This window comes from Mandrillus leucophaeus, unplaced genomic scaffold (genome assembly GCF_000951045.1).
Source record: "Mandrillus leucophaeus isolate KB7577 unplaced genomic scaffold, Mleu.le_1.0 Scaffold39, whole genome shotgun sequence".
NCBI classification, from domain to species: Eukaryota; Metazoa; Chordata; class Mammalia; order Primates; family Cercopithecidae; genus Mandrillus; species Mandrillus leucophaeus.
This window is the reverse complement of record NW_012104142.1, coordinates 5,427,684-5,436,812: the sequence shown is the minus strand read 5'-3', so window position 1 is coordinate 5,436,812 and position 9,129 is coordinate 5,427,684. Positions and strand designations below refer to the sequence as shown.

The 9,129-nt window shown below is 51.1% G+C and overlaps 2 protein-coding genes across 7 annotated transcripts in view; one reads left to right on the top strand and one right to left on the bottom strand.

Moving 5' to 3' along the window:
* The first annotated feature begins 1,940 nt into the window (after nucleotides 1-1,940).
* Nucleotides 1,941-8,437, top strand: NDST2 (N-deacetylase/N-sulfotransferase (heparan glucosaminyl) 2). Of its 2 annotated transcripts, XM_011991150.1 has the most exons (13): nucleotides 1,941-2,966; nucleotides 3,155-3,242; nucleotides 3,557-3,711; nucleotides 3,894-4,079; nucleotides 4,340-4,468; nucleotides 4,598-4,780; nucleotides 5,483-5,579; nucleotides 6,330-6,453; nucleotides 6,598-6,772; nucleotides 6,994-7,164; nucleotides 7,272-7,381; nucleotides 7,575-7,677; nucleotides 7,786-8,437. In XM_011991150.1, exons 1-13 carry the CDS (start codon nucleotides 1,962-1,964, stop codon nucleotides 7,909-7,911), a joined length of 2,652 nt encoding a protein of 883 aa, XP_011846540.1. In that variant the 5' UTR covers nucleotides 1,941-1,961; the 3' UTR covers nucleotides 7,912-8,437. The 2 variants fall into 2 exon arrangements, with proteins under 2 accessions (XP_011846540.1, XP_011846542.1); XM_011991152.1 differs by lacking the exon at nucleotides 6,994-7,164 and having other exon boundaries at nucleotides 1,968-2,966.
* A 110-nt stretch (nucleotides 8,438-8,547) lies between these two features.
* The window catches only part of ZSWIM8 (zinc finger, SWIM-type containing 8), a 16,418-nt gene continuing 15,836 nt past the window's right edge, over nucleotides 8,548-9,129 (bottom strand). For all 5 annotated transcript variants that reach the window (XM_011991154.1, XM_011991156.1, XM_011991155.1 and 2 more), the window contains exon 26: nucleotides 8,548-9,025. In XM_011991154.1, the coding sequence (XP_011846544.1) occupies nucleotides 8,822-9,025 (204 nt within the window). In that variant the 3' untranslated portion in view covers nucleotides 8,548-8,821. The remainder of the gene's footprint in view (nucleotides 9,026-9,129) is intronic.

Genomic DNA, 9,129 nt, shown 5'->3' with positions numbered 1-9,129 from the left:
GCGCCCACCACCACGCCCAGCTAATTTTTGTATTTTTAGTAGAGACAGGGTTTCACCATGTTGGCCAGGCTGGTCTTGAACTCCTGACCTCAGGCGATCCACCCGCCTTGGCCTTTCACAGTGCTGGGATTACAGGTGTGAGGCACCACGCCTGGCCTGAACTGTTTTTAAATCATCTCTGTCAATTCTGAAGGACCTCGGCTCTGCCTTATCACCCCTGAGATGTGTGTGTTTGGGGGTAGGTGGTAGAGAGGGATTGTCAGCCTTACAAGGAGGCTGAGGTGGGGATAGTGACAATAAAACTTAAAGAAGCAGTTGATTTAAGAAAAAGAACAGACTCAGGAGGCTGAGGCGGGAGGATTGTATGACCCCAGAAGTTCAAGACCAGCCTGGGCAACATAACAAGACCCCCATCTCTAAAAAAAATTAAAAATTAGTAGGGCGTGGTGGTGCACAGCTGTAGTCCCAGCTACATGGGAGGCTGAGGTGGGAGGGTCACTTGAGCCCAGGAGTTTGAAGCTGCAGTAGGTTATGATCACACCAGCACACTGTATCCTGGGTGACAGAACAAGACTCCATCTAAAAATAATAAAAGAGATCCCCAAAATTAGACCTCCTTAAAACTGTGTTTTTCTGATCACACTGTCCTCTTTCCTTCTGTCATTGGTTGGATGTGATTTAAGCTCCTGTTACTCTCTGCCATCCAGTCCTTACTCAAGTTGTTCTGTTTGTGTAACTGAACTCAATACCTCATGTCTCTCCAGGCTAGCTCAGGGACTCTTCTGAGCTGTTTAGGAATAGGGTTGGAGAACCACTTAGGCTAAGTTAGGAAGGAGAACTAGAGTGGACTCAGTTGTCTGACTTTTCTCAGCACCCAGTGTGTGGCCTGCTCAGGAGTTACATTTTTATCTCCTGACTGGCAAAGTTGAGGTGAAGATCAGGGGCAGGTAATGTTTCACAAGCAACGGGTAAGGGAGTCCCTAAGTTCTGGGTTTGGAAACTGGTAGAATGATTACCCATCATGAGGATTGCTCTTTGCTTTTGAACTCCCCCACCATAGTGTCCACCTGACTGCAAGTTCGTTAATGCTGTTGGCTGTGATATTGGGTTTGATTGATGAGGACGATTAACAGACTCATGAGTTCCTTATCTGATATTTCGTTGGGGCATGGGACTTTTGAGGACTTCCGGGGCTTTCCGTCCCTTCCTCACAGAAAGATCAGAGCTGTTGCTGGCTGGCCAGCTACTCAGTCATGGGCTAGGAACTCCTTTCAGAGCAGGGCTGTTTTTAGCCTCCTAGGATATTTAGCCTCTTGTTGATGGGAGATTTGTTCCCCTCTATCATTTGCATATACTGCTCCATCTCTGAGCTTTGCTTAGAGTGAAGAATTTGGACATTCATTTGGGTGTTCTAAGAAAAGGAAAGGGAACAAGCTGTGAAGCCAAGGTAAAGGACTTAGCTTGTAGATTCTCCTACAGGAGGCTTTTTTTCTTTTTTTTTTTTTTTGAGAACAGATTATCCAATAAGCAGGAGGTAAGAGAGATGAGATGGGGAGGAAAATGGATTAATGACACAGTTTCAGAAGGAGGAATAACCCACTGATTTCTCTGTCTTACAGGTAGGGGGGCAGAGATTGAACTTTGCTGACCTTTGATGTGAGGCACTCAGCCAGGGCCAAGGGGAGAGCCTGGCAAGATTTGCAGCCTGAAGCCATGGGCCAGGGGGCCATGGTGACCTGAGACTAGTGGACTCTGTATAGTTGCCCCCTGCTTCCCCTTCTGCCTCCCCTACCCTATACTAAGGGGACTCATCTCCACCTCTTAAGGAAACTCCCCCTGAGGGAATCCCTGTCCCATATTTTCCTATCCTTCTACCCTTCCAAGACAGTCCTAGCCTGTAGAACTCCTACCTCCCATCCCCTGAGGTGGTCCCCATTCCTCCCTCCCTTCCTCCCCCCGCCATGCTCCAGTTGTGGAAGGTGGTACGCCCAGCTCGGCAGCTGGAACTGCACCGCCTCATACTGCTGCTGATTGCTTTCAGCCTGGGCTCCATGGGCTTCCTGGCTTACTATGTGTCCACCAGCCCTAAGGCCAAGGAGCCCCTGCCCCTGCCCTTGGGAGACTGCAGCAGCAGTGGGGCAGCTGGTCCTGGCCCTGCACGGCCTCCAGTTCCACCTCGGCCCCCCAGGCCTCCAGAGACAGTTCGAACTGAACCTGTGGTCCTTGTGTTTGTGGAGAGTGCATACTCACAGCTGGGGCAGGAAATTGTGGCCATCCTGGAATCTAGTCGTTTTCGTTATAGCACTGAGTTGGCACCTGGCCGAGGGGACATGCCCACATTGACTGATAATACCCATGGCCGCTATGTCTTGGTCATTTATGAGAACCTGCTCAAGTATGTCAACTTGGATGCCTGGAGTCGAGAACTGCTAGACCGGTACTGTGTGGAGTATGGTGTGGGCATCATTGGCTTTTTCCGAGCCCACGAGCACAGCCTACTGAGTGCCCAGCTTAAGGGCTTTCCCCTTTTTTTACACTCAAACTTGGGGCTCCGGGACTACCAAGTGAATCCTTCTGCCCCGCTACTGCATCTCACACGCCCCAGCCGCCTAGAACCAGGGCCACTGCCTGGTGATGACTGGACCATCTTCCAATCCAATCATAGTACATATGAACCAGTGCTTCTTGCCAGCCTTCGGCCAGCTGAGCCCCTGGTGCCAGGACCAGTTCTTCGTCGGGCCCGGCTTCCCACTGTGGTACAGGACCTGGGGCTTCATGATGGCATCCAGCGGGTGCTCTTTGGTCACGGCCTTTCCTTCTGGCTCCACAAACTTATCTTCGTTGATGCTGTTGCATACCTCACTGGCAAGCGCCTCTGCCTGGACCTCGACCGCTACATCTTGGTAGACATCGATGACATCTTTGTGGGCAAGGAAGGGACCCGCATGAAGGTGGCTGATGTTGAGGTCAGTCTTGTTACTTAAATTTTTTTCTTAGAAGCTATTCACACTCTGGCCTGTCATACTCCCTTGGTTGATTCTGAGCTTGTCATAGGTACACTCCCTGCCTTTCCAGGCAGGAAGAATGCTACTTCTCATGTATTTCCTGTTCAGCCTGCGCTCCTGATTTCTCACGTTCCTGTTATTCTTCCCAGGCTCTGTTGACCACCCAGAACAAACTCAGGACCTTAGTCCCCAACTTCACCTTCAACTTGGGCTTCTCGGGCAAGTTCTATCATACTGGTGAGCTTATTCCCCTACTCCTTTAGCATATCATAGCTTGACCTGTCCCTTCACTGTCCACCTCCCTGGGCAGACAAGTTGGAGAAAAGGGTCAAGGTTTGGGGTCAGACTGCTGTGAGGAGCTAGTGGTGGGCATGAATTTAGGTTTGCACGGGTGGCTGGAGGGCAAGTTGGCAATGGGGCAAATAGAAAGTCTTACTTAGGCAAGGATCAGTAGGCTTGTCCCAGGGATGGAAGGTGGTCAGTGTTAATACAAAACAAAGGAGGGAACAGGGGCTGACTGGCTGTGGTCAGTGGTCAGCGTGTGGTCATAGGGACAGAGGAGGAGGATGCAGGGGACGACATGCTGCTGAAGCACCGCAAAGAGTTCTGGTGGTTCCCGCACATGTGGAGTCACATGCAGCCACACCTGTTCCACAATCGCTCCGTGCTGGCTGACCAGATGAGGCTCAACAAACAGTTTGCTCTGGTAAGACCCTTGGTTCTCTTCCCCATACTTTCTCCCAGCCATGCTTCCTTTTCTACCATCCCCTAATGGGCTGCCCTTTTCCTACCCTTTGCATTTTTCTTTATTTGGAGGCTTCCCCACCCTCTTTACCCTCTACTCCCCAAACCTCACCAGGTCCTGGTGAGAGTCTATGCCATTCCCAGGAGCATGGGATTCCCACGGATCTGGGGTATGCTGTGGCCCCTCACCACTCGGGCGTGTACCCCATCCACACGCAGCTCTATGAGGCCTGGAAATCCGTGTGGGGCATCCAGGTGACCAGCACTGAGGAGTATCCCCATCTCCGCCCTGCCCGCTACCGTCGTGGCTTCATTCACAATGGCATTATGGTGAGGGACTCCCAATATAAGCTTGAATCAAACTCTCACATTTAGACAGCTTTCAACATGCATTGACCTATGTTCTCTATCAACTGCCAGTCCAAGTATGGGGGTACATAATCAGGGGTAAAAAGGTGAAAAAATCTTAACACCCTCAGTAAGAGCTTTATTGCTATAACTTCAAACTGAGTCCTCTATAAATCCCAGTATCCTCCATCTACTTCTCATTCTGTCTTTCAAATCTTATCTGTTTTTTCTTTTCCCTCCAGGTGCTGCCCCGGCAGACATGTGGCCTCTTCACTCACACAATCTTCTATAATGAGTATCCTGGAGGCTCTCGTGAACTAGACCGGAGCATCCGAGGTGGAGAGCTCTTTCTGACGGTGCTGCTTAATCCGGTAAGGTGCTGAGAGGAAGGGCTAGAAGATTGGAGAGTCAAGGTGTTTGCAGGCTGGGACCTTTACTCCAAGGCTAATTCAGAGGTGGGGTAGGCTCTCCAAATCTGAAATGCAGGTACCCCCTTACAGATTAGCATCTTTATGACCCATCTGTCCAATTATGGAAATGATCGGCTGGGCCTGTACACCTTTGAGAGCTTGGTGCGCTTCCTCCAGTGCTGGACACGGCTGCGCCTACAGACCCTTCCTCCTGTCCGGCTTGCACAGAAGTACTTTGAACTTTTCCCTCAGGAGCGAAGCCCCCTTTGGCAGGTAAAGGTGGAGTTCAGTCTGATGAGAGACATGATAGGGGTGGGGTGTTTTTTTGTTGTTGTTGGTTTTTTTGATTTTTTTTTTGAGACAGAGTCTTGCTCTGTCACCCAGGCTAGAGTACAATGGCACAATCTCTGCTTATTGCAACCTCCACCTCCCGGGTTCAAGCGATTCTCCTGCCTCAGCCTCCCCAGTATCTGGGAATATACGCACCCACCACCACGCCCGGCTAATTTTTTGTATTTTTAGTAGAGATGGGGTTTCACCATGTTGGCCAGGCTGGTCTTGAACTCCTGACTACAGGTGATCTGCCCACCTCAGCCTCGCAAAGTGCTGGGATTACATATGTGAGCCACTGCGCCCAGCTGGGATGGGGGTTTAAGAAAAGACTAGGCCAGGCTGGGTGCGGTGGCTCATGCCTATAATCCCAGCACTTTGGCAGGCAGATTACCTGAGGTCAGGAGTTTGAGACCAGCCTGAACAACTTGGAGAAACCCCGTCTTTACTAAAAACAAAATTAGCCGGACGTGGTGGCACATGCCTGTAATCCCAGCTAGCAGGAGAATTGCTTGAACCCAGGAGGCGGAGGTTGCAGTGAGCCGAGATCATGCCATTGCACTCCAGCCTGGGCAACAAGAGCAAAACTCCGTCTCAAAAAAAAAAAAAGACTAGGCCTTATCTGATTATTGGCCCTGGCTTCAGAATCCCTGTGATGACAAGAGGCACAAAGATATCTGGTCCAAGGAGAAAACCTGTGATCGTCTCCCGAAGTTCCTCATTGTGGGACCCCAGAAAACAGGTGAAGTATCCTTAGCTAACTTCTCTTGCCCTGCCTTAAACCCAAAGGATCCTTTTGTCAAGGAACTCTCCTCTCTCCAGGTAATCACAGGAATGAAAAAAGTGTTTTTAATTTTAATTTTTTTTTCTTTTTTTTTTTGAGATAGAGTCTCACTTCTTTGCCCAGACTAGAGGGAAGTGGCACGATCTCAGCTCACTGCAACCCCACTTCCCGGGTTCAGGCAATTCTCCTGCCTCAGCCTCCCTGGTAGCTGGGATTACAGGCAGGTGCCACCACGCCTGGCTAATTTTTGTATTTTTAGTGAAGACGGGGTTTCACCATGTTGGCCAGGCTGGTCTCGAACTCCTGACCTCAAGTGATCCTCCTGCCTTGGCCTCCCAAAGTGCTGGGATTACAGGCATGAGCCACCGCGCCTGGCCTTAATTTGAATTTTTAAGGGAGAAAAAAAGGAACTCCTTTTATACCCACCCCTCACTGATCCAGTCTCTTGAGGCAGTGATTCCTAACCCTGGTTGTATATCAGAATCATCTGTAGTGTTTTCACAAGCTCCACGAGTCATTCTGGTGCACAGTTAAAGCAGAGAACCACTGTTTTAGCCCTTCCCTTCTCTCTCAGACTTGCCTCCTATCATTGTCGTTTGGCCATGGGGGATTTTCCTACCCAGAGTGGTTATTTTTTCACTTCCTTCAAGCTTATGCTGTTGAGCGGGCTTCCCTCCCACAATGGCCTGTTCTTTCTCTCCCATTTAGGGACTACAGCTATTCACTTCTTCCTGAGCCTGCACCCAGCTGTAACTAGCAGCTTCCCTAGCCCCAGCACATTTGAGGAGATTCAGTTCTTCAACGGCCCGAATTACCACAAGGGTATTGACTGGTGAGACTGGGTCCCATTTGAATGTTTCTCAGAGGAACACTCCCTTCCCCCAAAATACCCCATTCCAGCTTCCCTCAGCACAGACTTCTGGTCACTTCACTCTGCATATTTTTCTACTTCTCTCTCTTCTGTGCTACTTCCTAGGTACATGGATTTCTTCCCTGTTCCTTCCAATGCCAGCACTGATTTCCTATTTGAAAAAAGTGCCACCTACTTTGACTCAGAGGTTGTACCACGGCGGGGGGCTGCCCTCCTGCCACGAGCCAAGATCATCACAGTGCTCACCAACCCTGCTGACAGGGCCTACTCCTGGTACCAGGTCTGCCTGAAGCTAGGGACACACAGGCTAAAGGTTGGGGGTAGCGGGTAGGGGGCAGTGACTGCTATGCTAGAGAGGGAGGAAGGAGTGAGGGTAGAGAAACTTACTAGTGCCTTGGGGATGGGTACCCATGCTGTACTGTCTGTCACCAGACCAAGCGTAAGGGCATAATAATACTGTTAAATCACTAGTCCTTCACCTTCCTTCTCTTCGTCCTTCAGCATCAGCGAGCCCATGGAGACCCAGTTGCTCTGAACTATACCTTCTATCAGGTGATTTCAGCCTCCTCCCAGACCCCTCTGGCACTACGCTCCCTGCAGAACCGCTGTCTTGTCCCTGGCTACTATTCTACCCATCTACAACGCTGGCTGACTTACTACCCCTCTGGACAGGTATAATCCCCGCAAGAGCCATCAGTGGGGTTCCCCTTCCCCTCTTCTTCCCTTCAGCCCAGAGGCTTCTTAGGAATATAGAGGGAACCACATCCCTGTCCCTTTAGTTGCTGATTGTGGATGGGCAAGAGCTGCGTACCAACCCAGCAGCCTCAATGGAGAGCATCCAGAAGTTCCTGGGTATCACACCCTTTCTGAACTACACACGGACCCTCAGGTGGGAGAGCATGACCCAGGGGAGGAGTACTCTATGGGAAATGGGGAAGCAGGTTGACCATGTCTGTTAGAGACATGGATTTACTGTCTCACAAGGAGAGACATGTCCCTGTGGGCAGGGAGGGGCATTGTGCATTTATGGAACTTGAGTTTCTCTTTTCCCTGCCACCTCATGGCCTCTTCCTGTTGAGCAGGTTTGATGACGATAAGGGATTTTGGTGCCAGGGACTTGAAGGTGGTAAGACTCGCTGCCTAGGCCGGAGCAAAGGCCGGAGGTATCCAGATATGGACACTGAGGTAAGTAAAGCCAGGGGCTGGGGAATCCCTCTCCACTTCCAGGATCTGATTCTGTGTCCCACTAGTGTCCCACTTCTTACCATTTCTGCCTCCATTTTCTCCTGTCAGTCCCGTCTTTTCCTTACGGATTTTTTCCGGAACCATAATTTGGAGTTGTCGAAGCTGCTGAGCCGGCTTGGACAGCCAGTGCCCTCATGGCTTCGGGAAGAACTGCAGCATTCCAGTCTGGGCTGATGTCCCAGCCTCCCGTACCAGCAAAATGCCCTCTGCTTCCCTAAGGGGCAAGCCCAGAGCAGGGCCCACAAGGGGGATTAGAGTGGCCTGGCCCCTCCCCCTCTACCTCAGTAGCCCCCTGAGAAGGGAAGGGTATCCTTTTCCCATAGTTCTGGGGCGAATAAAGGGACTTCCTTTGGTACCCCACATCATGGTACTAGGTACCTTTGACCCATCATCTTGGGAGGTGGGGAGGAATGAGAGGGTTCAGGCAGGGTATAGGGGAATGTATTAGTCCAATGAGATTTCCCTTTTCATCCACAGCAGTGTATCTATCTATACCTGGCTATGGGAGAGACCCCTTGCTATGGGAGGGACCCCTTGCTATGGCCCCTTTAGTCAGGCAGTGGGATCTACCTGTGGCCCGGCCTCCCTAATGTCATTCACATTGAATGGGGATGAGGTCGGACAGTGGCTCATAGAGCTGAGTATGAGCCCTAGCTGTGGGCTAGAAACGTCCTTAATAAACATCCTTATTTTTCTGTTTTGTCTGCCTCCCTGGAGTGGGAAAAACTTAGACTAAAGCGTCAGTTTTCCCCCCAGTTCAAGGTTCATCTGCACATGGAGTTTGGAAAGAAGGGAAAGGCCCAGGTCGACTAGAGTAAAAAAGGAGTTTATATATTTATAAATGCCAAATAAATACCAGAGGCCACCCAACGCCCCCTCCCAGACAGGGCTGTCTCCCCCAGCCCTAGGCTTCTAGGGTCTGAGACATCTTGGCCCCAGGCTACAGCCCAAGAGCAGCTGTCAGTCTGGGCTACCAGGGAACTGAGTGAGGATGATCTGTCCAGCCAAGCTTCACTCCCCCTGTGTGAGGGGCCCCCATAGCCACAGGCCTGGGTCCCTGTATAGGACCCTACGGGTGAAAGACTCAGGGGGAGAAGGTGGCCATCTCGAGTGAGACCCGCTGCCACAGCTCCTTGGTCTGTTTGCTGCGCTTGAGGTTCTGTAGGATGTCGTTGAACTGCATCATGCCCATGGGCGTCAGGCAGAAGGCGCTGCGGGCGCTCCGGATCGCATTCACAAAGTCGTCGTAGTCCGCAGGAGTCAGGTGAATCAAGCGGTGGTGGATGTACTGGAGGAGGATGTGTGCAGGATGAGCACAGAACCAGGCCCTGCCTCCCTTCCCTCTGGTACAAAGCACAGAACCAGGCCCTGCCTCCCTTCCCTCTGGTACAA

Coding starts and splice junctions, on each gene's coding strand:
- NDST2 (XM_011991150.1), top strand. CDS start 1,962: ATGCTCCAGTTGTGGAAGGTGGTACGCCCAGCTCGGCAGCTGGAACTG. Junction 4,781..5,482: donor AGCGAAGCCCCCTTTGGCAG/GTAAAGGTGGAG, acceptor CCCTGGCTTCAG/AATCCCTGTGATGACAAGAG. Junction 7,678..7,785: donor ATCCAGATATGGACACTGAG/GTAAGTAAAGCC, acceptor TTCTCCTGTCAG/TCCCGTCTTTTCCTTACGGA.